The 20,095-nt window shown below is 39.2% G+C and overlaps 1 protein-coding gene across 1 annotated transcript in view; it reads right to left on the bottom strand.

The window, feature by feature from the left end:
• Positions 1 to 20,095, bottom strand: part of BIRC6 (baculoviral IAP repeat containing 6) — a 337,908-nt gene that overhangs the window by 23,168 nt on the left and 294,645 nt on the right. The window contains 2 exon segments of the mRNA XM_075064579.1: positions 10,289 to 10,366; positions 18,918 to 19,079. Of these exon segments, the coding sequence (XP_074920680.1) occupies positions 10,289 to 10,366; positions 18,918 to 19,079 (240 nt within the window).

Raw genomic sequence — 20,095 nt, 5'->3', positions numbered from 1 at the left:
CTGGGATCTCAACGTCGTGTTGTCTCGTCTTTCATGTCCCCCGTTTGAACGCGCTGGCTACATGCTCCCTCCTCCATTTGTCCTGGAAAACGGCATTCCTGGTGGCCATCACATCCGCTAGGCGCGTATCAGAGCTGCGCGCACTCGTCGTGGACCCTCCATACACGGTCTTCCATCGAGACAAGGTGCAACTGAGGCCACACCCTGCATTCCTCCCCAAAATTGTCTCAGCCTTCCACGTTAACCAGGACATATTCCTTCCTGTATCTTTTCCTAAACCTCATTCATCTCGTAGGAACAACAATTACACTTGCCTAGACGTGCGCAGGGCGCTCGCCTTTTATATAGATAGAACTAAGCCGTTCCGCAAGTCCACTCAGCTCTTTGTCGCAATAGCTGAGCGGCTCAAGGGGTGCCAGTCTCCTCACAGAGGATCTCCTCGTGGGTGACGTCCTGCATAAGAACATGTTACGACCTGGCCATCTCCCTTCGGGGCGTGTAACTGCACACTCTACGAGCCCAGGCATCGTCGGTGATGGCGTTCCTCGCACGAGTTCCCGTCCAGGAAATCTGCAGAGCGGCGACCTGGTCCTCCGTGCACACGTTTTACTAGCCATTATGCCCTGGTCCAGCAGTCCAGGGATGATGCGGCTTCGGTTCTGCTGTGTTGCGCACTGTGACCTCTCACTCCGACCCCACCGCCTAGGTAAGGTGCTTTGGGAATCACCTACTGGAATGGATATGAGCAAGCACTCGAAGAAGAAAACATGGTTACTCACCTTGTAACTCTTGTTCTTCGAGATGTGTTGCTCATATCCATTCCACACCGCCCTCCTTCCCCACTGTCGGAGTAGCGGCAAGAAGGAACTGAGGAGCGGCGCGGGCCGGCAGGGGTATATATACCCGCCATAGTGGCGCCACTCTAGGGGCGACCTGCCGGCCCGCTGGAGTTGCTAGGGTAAAAGTTTCCGACGAACGTGCACGCGCGGCGCGTACACCTACTAGAATGGATATGAGCAACACATCTCGAAGAACAAGAGTTACAAGGTAAGTAACCATGTTTTCTTATTTGAAACAGAAGCTTAAACAATCATTTTAAAATATTTAATGAAGTATCAGGTGAATGAAATTAGATTTTTGTAGATCCATTCTCATTATTATTACATCTCTGATGAGCTGGAGGTCATTCTAGCATGTGATAACACAAGTAGGAGTGGGTGAACTTATTTTGATCAAAATGATTCTTGTTATTGAATTAATTTGCACCAAGACAAAATGAAGGTGGTGAGCTGAGGGACAGCATAGTGTCTAGTGGGCTGAGCAGGGGACTGGAATCTAAGAATATCTGAGTTAGAGTCTCATTCGGCCTTTAATTCACTGAGTGATCTTTAGCATGCTGATTAAATCTTTCTGACTCAGTTTCTCCATCTCTCCACCTCTACCTCTGTCACTGGCTGTTTATATGGTTAGCAGTTCAAACATGTTAAATGCTATAACGTACTGTATAATCAGAACTGCAAAACAGAACCTCTACGAAAGTTAGCTGCCAATGCTGCATATGAAATAAATACCTGTGAGCTTCCATTGAGGTGCTTTTCTAACAAAGAAAATGTGTTAGGTTTTCATCTCCATATCAACATCAAAAGTCATTTTTCTTCAAATACAAATTCTTGTGCTTGTTGAATAAAAGTTAGACTATATTCATCAAAAATGTAGACTAACAAACTAAACTAGACTCCCCTACCCCCCATGGAATCAAGAGATACCAAAAAAGGGGTGGGTGTGTCTGTGTTTTTAAGATTTATTCTAAAGCTGTTGTCTTGCTATCTAGTTCTTTTAGTATCGCTCTTAAGCTGAGACAGTTCATGGTAGTCCTATCTAATGGATGTCGTGTTTCATATAAAAAAGAAAAAGCTATTTTATTTTGGGTTCTGTTTATCTATAAAATAAAATTGTGTTTTTTCTATCATAATAAAGAGTGGAATTTTCACAAGTGTTTAGAGTCAGCCTAATTCTGCTCCCCCTGAAGTCAAGGGGGGCTGAGTTAGGCCAACTCTGAAAGCTTTTGAAAAATCCACCCCAAAATGCTACATGTCAAAACTTGTCATAAAGATCAGTGTTGAACTCATAGGATTCACTACATAAAGAACACAAAAACCTTGCCATATTTACTGTTCAAACATCTTACATTCTGGGTATTTTAAAATTTAGATATAAAAGTTTATTAGAAAATATTAAATAAAGGTGATACAAAGAGTTTGATGTGTCAGTCGTTGGTCATCGGGGGAAACATACAGAGCATGGGGGGACGCTGGCAATTGGTTATGGTTCAGCATATAATACACATACATAGTAGACACTGAATAGATATTAGCTATTCATGGCTTTGAACATTACGCAAAGTCTTAACTAATAAGCAGATTTGCTGCTGTATATTATGTTTTCAGCTACCTAAAATCTCTGAACTGAATTTTCCACTTTCATCTGCATTAGAAAATTCTTAGTGTTCTCTTACTACCTTCAAAATGGAACCCTGATAAAATAAAATAACCAGCAGACCACAGATTTCAATATAAAATTGCAAACTATTTCTAAACTAGTTTTTTTGTAACAATCAAATCTAACATTCTATAGAAACATACCACTAATGATACCTCCCCTCTCTCAGACGTAATCTGTAATTACATAAATGAATAAAGAAAAGGTCTGTTGAACTAAATTAATCTAAACCAAACAAGGATAAAAGGCCTCTGATGAACACAGGGTTTCTATCATATGCACCTTTATCCATTACATTTTTAGTTAATGTTTTCCAAACAAACGTTCAGTTTATCCTATTTTTCATCAATTAGTGTTTACAAAGTAATTTGAAAACGTGAAGAATTATGGCCCAGATGGTGTCTATGTATGAAAAACCTAGTCTGGGGAACAATTTTGTCCAGAAAAAAGCTAGTTAAAGTATAAAACTACCTCCAATCTGACCAGTATATAGGAATAAAAGCCAAAGCCTAATGGGAAGGACCTGGGGCAGAAAATCACTCTGTCCAAGAGAAAAACCACTTTGAGGTAAGGAAAGAATCAAGTGAGTGCCAGGAAAACCAAACAAGCCATTTGAGTGCATTAACAGACTTTGCTATAGTTTTTATTTTGCATTTGTGTAACAACTGGAGAATTTATACAGGCTTTGTATTAAATTTCCATAATATTCTGCGCAAGTGTCTGTTTTATGTTAGTCAGCTGCAAAATCCCATGCTTCCTGGTAATTGCTGGATTATTTTTAATCCCCATTCATTGCTGTGGCTACTATATGAGCTTTATTCAGTTGATTTATTAGAAGGTTTTGGAAGAGCTTCTTTATAGTTCTGGATAGCACATACTTCATTTTACCATCCATTTCTTACTATTTATGATAATATGAATTTTGGAGGCTGCTTTGCATTCAACATAAACACCATCCTATAGATGTTAAATGATTCCTGTAAGATTAGAGCTCAATCTCCCAGTTTGTGTGTGTCTAGTCAAAATCAGCACCTAGATGAAAAGCAGCTGTCTACAGCTGAGCCAAGACAGGCTGAAATAATATGGGTAAGAAGAGGGAAGCACTCTGAAGAATTCGCCTACTCTATAATGTTTCTCACTAGAGAGAGCAATTGCCTTCAAATGGTTGTCAGTCAGTCTGCAGTTGGAATGCCCTTTTGGACTCCTCAGTACTACTAGATGTTCAACTATCCCCTGCAGCAGTTGCTGCCAACTTTCACGTGCAGACCAGACCGCAGCGCTCCCTGTATGATCTCCAGGCTTGATTACTGAACTCAAATATAGGAGTGAAGCCACACATCCTGAAAAAGTTACAGCTGGTACAAAATGTCCATCTGTTTAGCAACACAACTGACTGTAAGCATTCACCCCAGTTGTCTCCTTTCTGTGCTGACTCCTCACAGGGTACAGAGTCCAGTTCATGGTCTGTCCAAATATTTAAAACCCTCCAATGGAATTGGCTCTCGCTACCTGAGAAATTGCTTCTCCCTGAGACCATGAGCTCCCATGGCAGCTAAGATGAAACTGTTGACCAACAGGGGGAGGCTTGTGAATGCAGGAGACAGAACTTTCACAGACACTGCTCCTAGACTATGGAACTCACTCCTACAAGAAATGAGAGTGACCAGTGAGTTACCAGTTTCACAACTAAATGTAAAAATTTATTTCTTTGGCTTCACTTTTTTTTCCTCAATAATTTCTTCCGTCACCCACTTAGACACAATCATAAACAAGCAAACAAAGCCAACTAACGTGTATTTCTTCTACAGACTTGGAAGGAAGGAAGAAATAATGCTACTCCTATTTTCGTACAGCTGGGAGGCAATCAGGTATTACCAGTGATGGGAGCCACTTAAGTACCTAAATAGTGCCTCTCGTTTTGGGAAAAAAACCCACACAATGAAGAATTTCTTTACATGCAGTATTAAGTTTTGCAGGTGTGTTTATTTCCCAGGTTCTTTTCTGTTATTCCAGGTCTTTTCCGCAATACAACATTATAAACAGTATTTGACAGGCTGTGAGCTGGATATTCTGTATCTGTTATGCCAAAGGCCTCAAACTTTGGAATTATTCAACAGCCTAGACAAGACAGTCATGTACCATTTATTAGCATGAACAGTGTTCATGGGGTGTTGCATTCTTCATGTGTCATTAGGTTGATAATGTTCCAGTAGCTCATTAAGCTATTCACCTGATTGCGGTAATTTTTAGACTTTGTAGCAAAATAATCACACTCTGGGGCTAGTTAATAATAGAAATCCATTTATCAAATGTAAATTTCTGTTTAATTTCTTTAAAACATTCTACTTATGGCCAGATTAGGACACAAAAGCACACCACAAATACTAGAATACCAGTTAACACAACTAACAATTACGTATTGACAATCATTATCTATCTGCACTCTTTACATGAAAAGATTGTTATGCTTATCAGTTACGATAGTCTCGCCTCTGGACTGTAGACTTTACATTTTGCTACCAGTCCCCCTTGTGATACTGCTAGATATGTGACAATTATATGTTGTCCCACAGTTATTACCATATGTCCAGTCATATTCACTATTTTAAGGAAAGAATATTGTGAGAATCACAAATACCTTTAAAATCAGAACAATTTTGTTGAATTATCTCCCCTATTACTACTTATTCAACAACTACAGTCAGCAGGGTGTTGTGTATTCATATTTTGATACTGTTAGCAGGGGCGGCTCTATGATTTTTGCAACCTCAAGCACGGCAGTCAGGCAGCTTTCGGCAGCGTTTCTGTGGGAGGTCCGCCGGTCCCGCGGATTTGGTGGCGGCTCTGTGGGTGATCTGCTGGTCCCGCGCCTTTGGCGTACCCGCCACCGAATTGCCACTGAAGCCGGTGGACCTCCCGCAGAAATGCCATCGAAGGCTGCCTGACTGCGGCTCCCTGCAGCTTGCCGCCCTAGGCATGTGCTTGCTGCGTTGGTGCCCGGAGCCGCCCCCGACTGTCAGAAAGAGAAACTTTCCAAAATCATGACAGAATGTTGATTTCATTGAAGCATATAGTAAAACCCTATGTCTCAATAACAATATAACAGATATCATAGAATACATGGTAACGCTCTCTTGATGTTTGAGAGGAATCTCAAGCCTTAACTGTTTTAAAAAAAAAACACAACCCACAAACCCGCAAACTGGACTTTTCTACTTATTTACAAAATGTTTTCTTGTGTTAAATTTCAACCTTCTGAAATTATTTTCTAAAGTTAATCCTTTATCTGCCGTGCTACTTTAATGTCCAATCCCATACACAGCACAAAAAATATGAAGTTAAAAAACATGGATTCTTGCAGAGAAGAAAATTTCATGTCATTACCATACCAGGATGATAAAGAAGGTAATCTGCAGCAAACAATGACATTTTGCAGCAATTATGTCCAGGTTTTAAAAACAAAACAAAACAAAAACACTTTCTGCTTTGCAGTCCTTTCAAAATGCTAATTAGATGTCTCTGTGGAAAACTAAGCTGATCAGCAACATTGAAATTATGTATTTTGCCCCAGAACAGTCCTTTTATAGGAATTTATTAGCAAAACCATTAACAAACTACTGGTCATGAATCTGGTTAACTCCCTATAGTCACAAACCAGTATTCTTTATTAAATGTCTAATTATAGCAGCCTTTAAGAGAATATTAAAATAAGCTAACAAAGGCTGCCTTTAGCATTCTGAAAATTAATAACTGTATGTTAGAGCATTGTGCTAATTTTTTTAAAAACAGGAATTACCTATTTCTGTGAAATCTACACTATACCAACAAAAATTTGTCCTATGCCTTGTATAATTCATTTGTCACACAGTTTGTGCACGTCTTCCCACAATATATGAAAAAAGTAGGACCCAAACCTTTGGCTATAAATATAAATATATGCAGGCTCACTTACACATTCTCATAATTTATGCTTCTTGTAAACAGATTTTTGTATACTCAGAAGCAAATGTACAATGCATACACCACTAAGAAATAAGAGTAAAAAAACCAACAACTAAAAATAGAAAGAAGTTCAAGAAAAATGACCCCATGATCTCTTGGAAAGGAAATAAGTGAGACAAGCCTGGAGATCTAGGCCTTTTCCTACAACACCGAGAAGCCTAATGAGGGAAACAAGGAACCTGCCACAACACCACAAGGTGGTAAGACACAAGATCATACCATGGGGCTTAAAAGGATTGAGACTAGAAGCTCTTATGAGCGCAAACCAAGAACCTCAGTCCTTGTTCTAGGAGCTGTCTAGAGAGAGAAGCTGCAAAGTACATCCCAGATGGCACTGTGCTCAGTCAAATTGTCCCTGAAACTAAAAGCCCATAATGGGGGACCAACTAGCTTCTTGATCTATCCAGAGATAAACTGGCCCTCAAAACTGGTTAATCTAGGCATTAGCCCTAGGGAAGTGAGGTCAGCATCAAGAGAAGCAGCAGATGGTGTCTTCAGCATCTGCACTGGAGAGAGAATATTTAGAACCAAAACTTCCAGCACCTCGGACTGGTCCTGTCTGATTCATAGAATGCCTTTTCTTGTTAGAGCGCTTGATTCCCTGGGCACCAAGGAATTCTCATTTCTCCGCTTTCTCTTAACGTTATGCTTTACAGTAGAGAAGATAAGCTCCCGAGGCCTTCCACAAATTTAGAATGAACTAGAGATGGCTGAGGATTTACTGCTGTTCGGAGAGGACTGAACCTCTGTAGCTTTCTCTAGCGCTGCAAGTGTAATTGGCACCAACCTTTGAGGTTTCACCAGACGCAGTTACTGAGGAAGGCCCTAGCACTGAAAGACCAGCACCAGCCAACTCCATCAACTTTGGAGAATGGGTCAAGAAAGGCCCTGGTGCAGCAATAGTAGGAATCCCAGAGGACTGAGTCTCCCTTTTCTCAGAATCCCAGTACCTATAATATGCTCTGTGTTCACAGAAGGCTCCCAAGGCTTATGGTGCCTCATCACAGTGGGAATATGAAGAGCCCACACTGAAAAAGATTATTATTTTCATCCTGTAATCCATTTTGTCAACTCTGTAGCTAATACGCTGGAAACAATTTAAGCAGTGACCGTGTAGAATATTTCAACACCTTTATGAACATTCCCCTTTTATTTTTTACAGTTCATGTGTTACAAAAAGAATGAGGGTTCCCTGTCCTTCCTTCTGAAGTCTGAAACCACATTTTGTAGTCTCAAATCAGGGACTGTTATCTGTTTCCAAGGTGTATAAAAAAGTATTGATCACTTTCACATAATTTCTTTTATCCATTTGTTTACAACATTTGGATATTATCTTTTCTAGCTCTACTAATGTGTAGTTAACTTTATGAGGTTTTATTGACATCTGGGGATCTTCCGAACTGTCACCTGCATTTCCATGCTCATAATTCCTCTTCCCATTTTTGTTTAAAATTTGAAAGGTAGTTATTTACAACTTCAGCCTTCCTGGAGTCCTCCATTATTTGTTCCTCTGACTCTTGAAAGAGATCTCAAAGAGAGGTCTTATTTTTGACTTAACTATATTCTATCACTATGTTTCATCTGAAGTCCCCCACCCCTGCCTTTTCGGATCTCCAAAACAAAGACCACATTTCACCACTGGAAGACCCCTAACAGACTCTGTTTAAGTTAAACTTCTCTCTGAAAACTGTTTCTCCACTATTGTGACAAGTAACACTTAACACTGTTGTAAATGAAACATTAGGGGAAAAAACCCTCTTTTAGTCAATTAGTTTACTCTGCTTTTGACAGCACTCTGTACTATCATTTTTACTGGTTTTCCTGTTAATGTGAATGCATCATATACAGCAGACCCTTGCTAGAACGCGCATCTTTATAGCGCAAATTTGGTTATAGCACAGGACCGCGCATGGATCCCAAATTTAATTACCTTCATTGGAATCCATGGTAACATGGTCCCTGTGTTAATGTGGGACCGCGCATGGATCCAATACCCCGCGTTCTAGCAGGGGGCTGGTGTACAATAGAAATAGAAGAAGTTAAAAGATAGGAAAATGTGGCGGGGCAATTGAAGTACATGAAATTACTTTAGCTTAAGTTTTGAATTTGTCTTGATTTTAAGTTAACAGTTCCCCTGTAACTAGCATAATTTATTTTTTCAAATATTATATATTTACATACTCTGTGTGTACACACACACACACACAGAGTATGTAAATTTAAGCAAGTGTGTAAATCTTTGCAGGATTGGGGCCTAATTTCAGACGTCCAGTCCCCAGAAGGGAAAATATCTCCAAAAATCTACATGGGGGAAGTTGAGCAAATGCTTGAATATAAGTCAACTTGCTATGCACTGAGCCTCAATCGTAATCAGAATGACTTTCTCCTCATATAAAAGCATTGTATGTTAAACTGTCAAAATATTCACTATGCTTTTAACTTCTCTTATGAAGTAAAGTAGGATGTCAAGCTAGGTTCCCAGAGACAAAAGCTAGCATATAAACAGTAATATTTCCATTGCCTTCCACACTCAGCGGGTAGGAGTCCTCTCTCACCCCTTTCAGTGTCCAGATATCTCCCCCTATTTCTACCCTTCCGCCATCAAAGGCCATAACTGTCATCCTTCTTTCAGCCAAGGAGAAATGAACTGGGACTGCTTCCAGAACTTATCAGTGCAGGGGCAAGGGATAGCTCTTGAGTAATAATTTCTCTTGGCTATGTTATTCTTGCTTCTTCTGAGACAAGGTCTACACTACAGACCTATATTGGTATAATTATGTCACTCAGTGAAAAATCCACACTCCCGGGCAACGTAGGTATACTGACCTAACTCCCCCCCCACGTAGATAATGCTATGTTAATGGAAGAGCTTCTCCCACGGACACAGCAACCGCCTCCCAGGGAGGTGGATTAACTATGCCAATGGGAGAAGCTCTCCTGTTGGCGCGGCAGCGTCTTCACTAAAGTGCTACAGTGGCGCAGTCACACACATGAAAACAAGCCCTCAAAGTACACTTAATTAAAAGACTTAACTAGATCAAGATTGCCAGTAATTTACATTTAAACTCTTGAACACAAGATGTTAAGGTTTCTCACGAGTAACAAACTGACTGTCAAGTCCTGACATTTATAAATCTATATGTGTTTTAGATTCTCTCTTTTCCAAAGATGCTAGTCTAATGAATATTTGAATACACAGGTATTCATATTATTAGTTACAGTGCTGTAATTCAACAAGCTACTTCCTTTTGTTATTTGCAGCTGTTAAAAAATACTAGAATAAAAATCATACTATGGCCAGCTATAAGATGATGATTTTGCAATTCAGGTTTTGCTAAATCCATATTAGTATTTTATTTTGGGGACTGTAGCTGCTAGTTGGAAATTGGCTGGAAATAAGTACATAAAGATTGTTATAGTATCCCATACAGCTTCTGGGTGCAATGAGTGAATGTTTAAATAGAAGAAATCAATGATAAGGAGGTCTGACTCAGTGTGGGACATTTACAGCATATTAATTCCATTCCAAATTAATAAGAAATCTAATTGATGATCAACAGTCATTAAATTTTCTACAGCACTTTCATTGTTCAGTGAGGGGCTGGTAGTTAGCCAGAGGTTCCCATAGGCAAAATGGAAAAGTAATAAATTTCTTTTGTCCACGGTATTTTATGAAGGAAAAAGTTGTTTAAAGTTCTAAGGTAGAAAAGCTAAGGAAAGAGCAGACATTTTTCAGATATTTAGTTCTTACACAAAACATATTTTGAAAAGGAGAAAAAATGCTTACTTGCAAAAAACTTGAAGTCTGGGGATTCCACTTTTCTTCTGGTCTTCCATGCCATGTGTTAAGTATGCTTAAACAGACCTGTAGATAAAATTTGTAGTAAGACAGAACATAAAATGCACAGGGACAAACTCTGCATAGTTAAATTAACACAACATTTTAAAACTAATAGGGATTTGTAGGCATCAAAATATATTGTGAATATGACAGATTAGATCTTTTTGAAAATCAAACTTTGAAATGGTAGCCAAATTAAGCTATACAAATTATAGACAAAGTTCAACTAAGACAGTATGCTAGCAAATGAATGAAACAGAGAAATTGAAAAAAAAAATCACAGAAAGAAGTCACAAACTCTGAAGGTTCCAAAATGTATGCATCACACAAATTCAATATCCCTGAGAATGTAATGAATTCTTCCCTGCCTTCCCTTAAAAATACATTTTTTTTTTAAAAAAAAAAGGAAAAGGAAACTATTAAGCCAAACAATATAGGTGAACACTATCACACACACCTATATCAAGAGAGCATGAACATTTTTGAACTGAGGTGGAGATGGACATAGGAGACGGAAGTGTTGAGAGTCTCTGGGTTAGGCTAAAAGGGGTAAAAAAACAAGGGTGATTCGTGCTAGGAGTCTACTACAGGCCACCTAACCAGGTGGAAGAGGTGGATGGGGCTTTTTTTAAACAACTAACAAAATCATCCAAAGCCCAAGATTTGGTGGTGATGGGGGACTTCAACTATCCAGATATATGTTGGGAAATAACACCAGGGGGCACAGACTATCCGAATAAGTTCCTGGACTGCATTGCAGACAACTTTTTATTTCAGAAGGTTGAAAAAGCTACTAGGGGGAAGCTGTTCTAGACTTGATTTAACAAATAGGGAGGAACTTGTTGAGAATTTGAAAGTAGAAGGAAGCTTGGGTGAAAGTGATCCATGAAATCATAGAGTTTGCAATTCTAAGGAAGGGTAGAAAGGGAGTACAGCAAAATAGAGACAATGGATTTCAGGAAGGTGGATTTTGGTAAGCTCAGAGAGCTGATAGGTAAGGTCCCATGGGAATCAAGACTGAGGGGAAAAACAACTGAGGAGAGTTGGCAGTTTTTCAAAGGGACACTATTAAGGGCCCAAAAGCAAGCTATTCCATATGGGTAGGAAAGATAGAAAATGTGGCAAAAGACCACCTTGGCTTAACCACGAGATCTTGCATGACCTAAAAAATAAAAAGGAGTCATAAAAAAATGGAAACTAGGTCAGATTACAAAGGATGAATATAGGCAAACACACAGGAATGCAGGGGCAAGATTAGAAAGGCAAAGGAACAAAATGAGCTCAAACTAGCTATGGGAATAAAGGGAAACAAGAAGACTTTTTTATCAATACATTAGAAAGCAAGAGGAAGACCAAGGACAGGGTAGGCCCACTGCTCAGTGAGGAGGGGAAACAGTAACAGGAAACTTGGAAATGGCAGAGATGCTTAATGACTTCTTGTTTCGGTCTTCACTGAGAAGTCTGAAGGAATGTCTAACATAGTGAATGCTTATGGGAAGGGGTAGGTTAGAAGATAAAATAAAAAAAAGAGCAAGTAAAAATCACTTAGAAAAGTTAGATGCCTGCAAGTCACCAGGGCCTGATGAAATGCATCCTAGAATACTCAAGGAGTTAATAGAGGAGGTATCTGAGCCTCTAGCTATTATCTTTGGAAAGTCATGGGAGACGGGAGAGATTCCAGAAGACTGGAAAAGGGCAAATATAGTGCCCATCTATAAAAAGGAAAATAAAAACAACCCAGGAAACTACAGACCAGTTAGTTTAACTTCTGTGCCAGGGAAGATAATGGAGCAAGTAATTAAAGAAATCATCTGCAAACACTTGGAAGGTGGTAAGGTGATAGGGAATAGCCAGCATGGATTTGTAAAGAACAAATCGTGTCAAACCAATCTGATAGCTTTCTTTGATAGGATAACGAGTCTTGTGGATAAGGGAGAAGCGGTGGATGTGGTATACCTAGACTTTAGTAAGGCATTTGATACGGTCTCGCATGATATCTTATCGATAAACTAGGCAAATACAATTTAGATGGGGCTACTATAAGGTGGGTGCATAACTGGCTGGATAACCGTACTCAGAGAGTAGTTATTAATGGCTCCCAATCCTGCTGGAAAGGTATAACAAGTGGGGTTCCGCAGGGGTCTGTTTTGGGACCGGCTCTGTTCAATATCTTCATCAACGAACTTAGATGTTGGCATAGAAAGTACGCTTATTAAGTTTGCGGACGATACCAACTGGGAGGGATTGCAACTGCTTTGGAGGACAGGGTCAAAATTCAAAATGATCTGGACAAATTGGAGAAATGGTCTGAGGTAAAACGGATGAAGTTCAATAAAGACAAATGCAAAGTGCTCCACTTAGGAAGGAACAATCAGTTTCACACATACAGAATGGGAAGAGACTGTCTAGGAAGGAGTATGGCAGAAAGAGATCTAGGGGTATAGTGGACCACAAGCTAAATATGAGTCAACAGTGTGATACTGTTGCAAAAAAAGCAAACGTGATTCTGGGATGCATTAACAGGTGTGTTGTAAACAAGACACGAGAAGTCATTCTTCGCTCTACTCTGCGCTGGTTAGGCCTCACTGGAGTATTGTGTCCAGTTCTGGCACCGCATTTCAAGAAAGATGTGGAGAAATTGGAGAGGGTCCAGAGAAGAGCAACAAGAATGATTAAAGGTCTTGAGAACATGACCTATGAAGGAAGGCTGAAAGAATTGGGTTTATTTAGTTTGGAAAAGAGAAGACTGAGAGGGGACATGATAGCAGTTTTTCAGGTATCTAAAAGGGTGTCATCAGGAGGAGGGAGAAAACTTGTTCACCTTAGCCTCTAATGATAGAACAAAGAAGCAATGGGCTTAAACTGCAGCAAGGGAGATTTAGGTTGGACATTAGGAAAAAGTTCCTAACTGTCAGGGTGGTTAAACACTGGAATAAATTTAGGGAGGTTGTGGAATCTCCATTTCTGGAGATATTTAAGAGTAGGTTAGATAAATGTCTATCAGGGATGGTCTAGACAGTATTTGGTCCTGCCATGAGGGCAGGAGACTGGACTCTTATGACCTCTCGAGATCCCTTCCAGTCCTAGAGTCTATGAATCTATGAATGCTTATGACAGATCTGGACTCTCTTTCAACAGCACTTTTGTAGTGAAGACAGGGGAATGTCTGAAACTAGATAAGGCTAGAACAAAATCAAGGAAAGGGATTGAGTAGGGGGAGTATGAGAGTAGGAGTTCAAGGAGATCCTGAGTGTCAGAGGTTCAGCCCAAATGAAGGCCTTTCCTTATGTCCCATACACTGAAAAGGGGCCTCCCTCAAAGCATTCTGAAATATTGTCAGGTGCCACCCGAGAGGCAGCAACATGCAATGGCAGGTGAGCATTGTCAATAGGGTCCCAGAAGCTTGTCTGCTTTAAGCAGCCTCTTTCAGAGTCCCTGTAGCAGCGGTGGAGGAAAGTCAAGTGTGATGAATATGAAAAGTTACGCAAGAGTAGTTTATGGAGAACAAAAAGACAGTTTGCATTCCTCTTTCACATGCACTCAACACCCTGGGACCTATGAAGGAATCCCACTAGTGAGCATCCTGAGATTATTTTGAGCACCCCCTTGAAAATTCCCACTGGAGAAAGGAAGAATTAGCTGCCTGTTGGTGTCTGAGGAATATTATTGCCAGGGTTCTCAAGTACACCGCTACCTCGATATAACACCGCCCGATATAATACAAATTTGGATACAATGTGGTAAAGCAGTGCTCTGGGGGGCAGGGCTGCACACTCTGGTGGATCAAAGCAAGTTCAATATAACACGGTTTCACCTATAACGCGGTAAGATTTTTTGGCTCCCAAGGACATCGTTATATCGAGGTAGAGGTGTATATCTATCTATTTACATATCTTAGGTAATTACGTGGCCTGCATTACCAAAGTATTTGAGCAGGGGTAGGCAACCTATAGCACGCAAATTGATTTTCAGTGGCACTTACACTGCCCAGGTCCTGGCCACCAGTCCGGTGGGGGGTGGGAAGAGGCACTCTACATTTTAATTTAATTTTACATGAAGCTTCTTAAACATTTTAAAAACCTTATTTACTTTACATACAACAAGAGTTTAGTTATATATTACAGACTTATGGAAAGAGACCTTCTACAAACGTTAAAATGTAATACTGGCATGTGAAACCTTAAAATAGAGTGAATAAATGAAGACTTGACACACCACTTCTGAAAGGTTGCTGACACCTGTATTGGAGTGTCTCAACACCCCAGTGAGGCAGAGAAATACTGCTGTCCCTATTTTACAAAATGGGCAACTGAGGCAGAGAGACTAAAGGTAAAATTTCCAAAAGCACCTGAATGATTTGGCCTAAATCACATTTTCAAAAATGACCTGGCAATTTAGAAACAAGTCCCTTGACTTTCAATAAGACTTTTGTGGTTTTGAAAATTTTACGCTAAGATATTCAGGAGCCTAAATCCCATTTTCAAAAGTGACTTGGGCTCTTTGGATACTGATAACATAACACAAGTGCTCAGGCTATGAAATCTGGTGAGGAAGAGGGAATAGATGATGACCTTCTAGTGAGGTTTGCAGTTCTCCCCCTCGGATGGGAAATATTAAAAAAACACAAACACTAAATTGTTGCAATCTGGTCCATACTACAGAGGAAAAAAGCCTCAGGGTAAGTCATTTCTGACAGTATCCAGAGGGGGGGTGTTCCATTAGTAACAGGGAAATCAACCTAATGTCCTTTCAGTTTGGAAGGCAAATTTTAACAAGCAGCTTCTGGGAGCCATTGAGAGCCCCCACCAACATATCAGTTAAGAACAGCTGATAACCTTGGATTCAAGGAGGAAAAATAAATGAGCACTTCTGCATATATGGTGCATAAAATAAAAAATAAAAAAAGAAAACTATTAATGTATACATAGTACAATTAATGATAAATTGCACATTTATTAAAAGCGCTCTCTCTCATGCAAAGTCAGCACACAAATTCTGTCTGTATGAAACTTGCAAATTTCACACTTTCTTTCCTGGTTTGCTCTTCCTCTGTGCAGTTGCGGAGAGTTACAGTCAGGGTGGATAAAAATCAATGATTTTAAAAAAAATAAAATATAAAAAAAACCCAATTTTTTTGATAAAATGTTTTTTGAGGAAAAAAGCAAAGATAGTTTTAATTAAGATACATGATAGCTCAGATATCTCATAACGGAATAGGGATTATAAATTCTAATTCTATAGTATGAGACAATATATTCATGTAAAGTTTAAGAAAAGTTTTGTAAATGAGTTCCAACAGTTCATGGATTAGGGACTCAATCTTATGGGGTTCCACAAGCTTCTGTACAGATTATTTAGGTTAATCTTTCTATCTACCCAATGGAATCAAGTGCTCAGTCTAGAAGATGCCATCAGAGATGCTTAGCTTTGCAGTTCTCAAACTGGATGTGTGTCTCCAGAGATAACATGCTTGTTAACAACAAAAATGTTTTAAAATAAATAAATATATAGAGGTGAGAAATAACAAACCTCAACTCTATTGTCCCTCTGCAAATTTGTGTATGCAGAGTCAATCCCTTACCTCTTTCTAAAAGTGCAAAGTTTCAAAAAGTTCAATGACTAGAAGATTGTTGGGGGTGGAACAGATCTAGACAAGGAGAAGAAGTCTGGAGATAAATGTGAGAAGCGAGGGACGAATGCTTGTTTTGTTAAAATATTATAGGTTTGCTGTTGAAGAAAAAAATCTAGAATACTTAACGTTGTTTTAGTTAAATAAAACAACTTAAATGTCTGTCCGGTGATGTTCTCCTAATACAGCATGGCAAGAAAATCCTCCAAATATTAATGATTAACCTGTTGAATTGGAGATTGTTAAATCATTGGGAGGTGAACTAACATCTGCTTCAATTACCTTTGGTAAATGAAATAACCAAACAATCATTCGTTTTCTGATATAGCTGTAAAACTAATCTGAAAAGTTTTCAGAATAAATCACTGTTCAAAAATGTAAAGTGTACCTTCTAAAAATGAAACCTATATCTATCCCTGAGTTGTGAAGAATATGTATTAAGGTTATAACAACCAACAAGAATGCCCTTTTATGTAGAAAACCATGATTAAATTGAGTCTTCCTGACTAGTGCTTTAAATCAAATCCAGAAGAAGAAACAAAAATAAAAAACCATATCCAGGAAAGTATTATGAGCAGGGGTAGGCACACCTATAGCACGCAAATTGATTTTCAAGTGGCACTTAACATGCCCAGGTCCTGGCCACCAGTCGTGGGGGGGTGAAGGAGGCCTCACCTACATTTTAATTAATTTACATGAAGCTTCTTAACATTTAAAAACCTTATACTTAATACACAAGAGTTTAGTTATATACAGACTTATGGAAGAGACCTTCTACAAAACGTAAAATGTAATACTGGCATGTGAAACTTAAAATAGAGTGATAAATGAAGACTTACACACACTTCTGAAAGGTTGCTGACACTGTATTGGAGTGTCTCAACACCCCGTGAGGCAGAAAGACTGCTGTCCCTATTTTACAAAATGGGCAACTGAGGCAGAGAGACTAAAGGTAAAATTTCCAAAAGCACCTGAATGATTTGGCCTAAATCAGCATTTTCAAAATGACCTGGCAATTAGACAGTCCCTTGACTTTCAATAAGACTTTGTGTTTTGAAATTTTGCATAAGATATCAGTATAATCCCATTTTCAAAGTGACTTGGCTCTTTGGATACTGATAACATAAACACAAGTTCTCAGGCTATGAAATGGTGAGGAAGAGGAATAGATGATGACCTTCTGAGTGAGGTTTGCAGTTCTCCCCTCTGATGGGAAATATTAAACAAAACACAAACACTAAATTGTTGCAATCTGTCCATACTACAGAGGAAAAAAGCCTCAGGGTAAGTCATTTCTGACAGTATCCATAGGGGGGGTGTTCCAATTAGTACGGGAAATCAACCTAATGTCCTTCCAGTTTGGAAGGCAAATTTTAACAAGCAGCTTCTGGGAGCCATTGAGAGCCACCCACATATCGGATAAAGCATGATAACCTGGATTCAAGGAGGAAAATAAATGAGCACTTCTGCATTATATGGTGCATAAATATAAAAATAAAAAAAAAACTATTAATGTATACATAGTCAATTAATGATAAATTGCACATTTATTAAAAGGCCGCTTCCATATAGAGTCAGCACACAAATTCTGTCTGTATGAAACTTGCAAATTCACACTTTCTTTCCTGGTTTGCTCTTCCCCTGTGCAGTTGAGGAGAGTTGATCAGGGTGGATAAAAATCAATGATTAAAAAAATAAATATAAAAAAAACCCATTTTTTGATAAAATGTTTTTGAGGAAAAAGCAAAGATAGTTTTAATTAAGATAACATGATAGCTCAGATATCTCATAACGGAATAGGGATATAAATTCTAATTCTATATAGTGAAGACAATATATTCATGTAAAGTTTAAGAAGTTTTGTAAATGAGTTCCAACAGTTCATGGATAGGGACTCAATCTTATGGGGTTCCACAAGCTTGTGACAATTTTAGGTTAATCTTTCTATCTACACCCATGGAATCAAGTGCTCAGTCTAAGAAGATGCCATCAGAGATGCTTAGCTTTGCAGTTCTCAAACTGGATGTGTGTCTCCAGAAATAACTAGCTTGTTAACAACAAAAATGTTTTAAAATAAATAAATATATAGAGGTGAGAAATAACAAACCTCAACTCTATTGTCCCTCTGCAAATTTGTGTATGCAGAGTCAATCCCTTACCTCTTTCTAAAAGTGCAAAGTTTCAAAAAGTTCAATGACTAGAAGATTGTTGGGGGTGGAACAGATCTAGACAAGGAGAAGAAGTCTGGAGATAAATGTGAGAAGCGAGGGACGAATGCTTGTTTTGTTAAAATATTATAGGTTTGCTGTTGAAGAAAAAAATCTAGAATACTTAACGTTGTTTTAGTTAAATAAAACAACTTAAATGTCTGTCCGGTGATGTTCTCCTAATACAGCATGGCAAGAAAATCCTCCAAATATTAATGATTAACCTGTTGAATTGGAGATTGTTAAATCATTGGGAGGTGAACTAACATCTGCTTCAATTACCTTTGGTAAATGAAATAACCAAACAATCATTCGTTTTCTGATATAGCTGTAAAACTAATCTGAAAAGTTTTCAGAATAAATCACTGTTCAAAAATGTAAAGTGTACCTTCTAAAAATGAAACCTATATCTATCCCTGAGTTGTGAAGAATATGTATTAAGGTTATAACAACCAACAAGAATGCCCTTTTATGTAGAAAACCATGATTAAATTGAGTCTTCCTGACTAGTGCTTTAAATCAAATCCACCCCGGTTACAGTAGAGAAATTTAAAATAACTTTCACTTCTTAACCATGGTTGAGACATAATGAGCAAACACACAGGCACAAGCAAGATTCTTGTCCATTTCACTTTGTTGCTAACACAACACAAAGCAGGGCAGCAGGACAGACAGACATACCACAAAATATACTTGAACACTGCACTTCATCATGAGAACTAAGTTCAATGCACATTACCTTGCCATCATTGTAAAGGTTTGGATTAAATCTCACACTATGGCCTCCAGTTGTTTCCAGATTCACAAGTGGAGGTGAATTAGGATAGTCTTGTGGAAAATATACGTCAAATTCAAAGCATCCATTTGCATAAGGGGTGTCTGCTGGGCCAGTTATGAGCACCTATCACATAAAAAGAAATGTGACAAATTGCACTTTTAAAAATTTTATAATTGGTATCTTTAGAGGTTACATGATAAACTTATTTTTCACCTCCAGTTCTACTTTGAAAAAAAATACCTACATAAAAATATCATCTTACAAATGTGTCTAACCCGGTTGCGTTAGTGATAAATCTAAGTTGTTAATGTCTCTCTCTCCTGGTAGCACTACCCGTCCAAAGCAATTTAGAGGAAGCTAAGTCAACGTCTTTTTTTGTACATCAGGAATAGGTTGTTTACTAAATACCAATTAGAGGGTCATTCTGAGTGGGTCTATACTGCAGTTAAACACCCTTGGTTGGTGCATATCAGCTGACTCCGGCTCGGAGGGCTTGGACTACAGGGCTGTTTAACTGAGGGTATGTCTACACTATGGGATTATTCCGATTTTACATAAACCGGTTTTGTAAAACAGACTGTATAAAGTCGAGTGCACGCGGCCACACTAAGCACATTAATTCGGCGGTGTGTGTCCATGTACCAAGGCTAGCGTCGTTTTTCGGAGCGTTGCACTGTGGGTAGCTATCCCGTAGCTATCCCATAGTTCCCGCAGTCTTCCCAGCCCATCAGAATTCTGGGTTGAGATTCCAATGCATGATGGTGCAAAAACAGTGTTGCGGGTGGTTCTGGGTAAATGTCGTCACTCATGCCTTCCTCCATGAAAGCAATTGCAGACAATCATTTCACGCCCTTTTCCCCTGAATTGCACTGGCAGATGCCATAGCATGGCAACCATGGAGACCGTTTTGCCTTTTGTCACTGTCACCGTATGTGTGCTGGACGCCGCTGATAGAGGCGGTACTGCAGTGCTACACAGCAGCATTCACTTGCCATTGCAAGCTAGCAGAAAAGGTTACCAGTCGTTCTGTACTGTCTGCTGTGCCACTGTAAATTGGCGATCACATGACGGTTATCAGTCGTTCTGTACCGTCTGCTGCTGTCATGGGTGCTCCTGGCTTGCCTTAGCTGAGATTGGCC

This window comes from Chelonoidis abingdonii, chromosome 3 (genome assembly GCF_003597395.2).
Source record: "Chelonoidis abingdonii isolate Lonesome George chromosome 3, CheloAbing_2.0, whole genome shotgun sequence".
Lineage (NCBI taxonomy): Eukaryota > Metazoa > Chordata > Testudines > Testudinidae > Chelonoidis > Chelonoidis abingdonii.
Note: the sequence above shows the minus strand (reverse complement) of the source record. Positions and strands in the feature narration are given on the sequence as shown.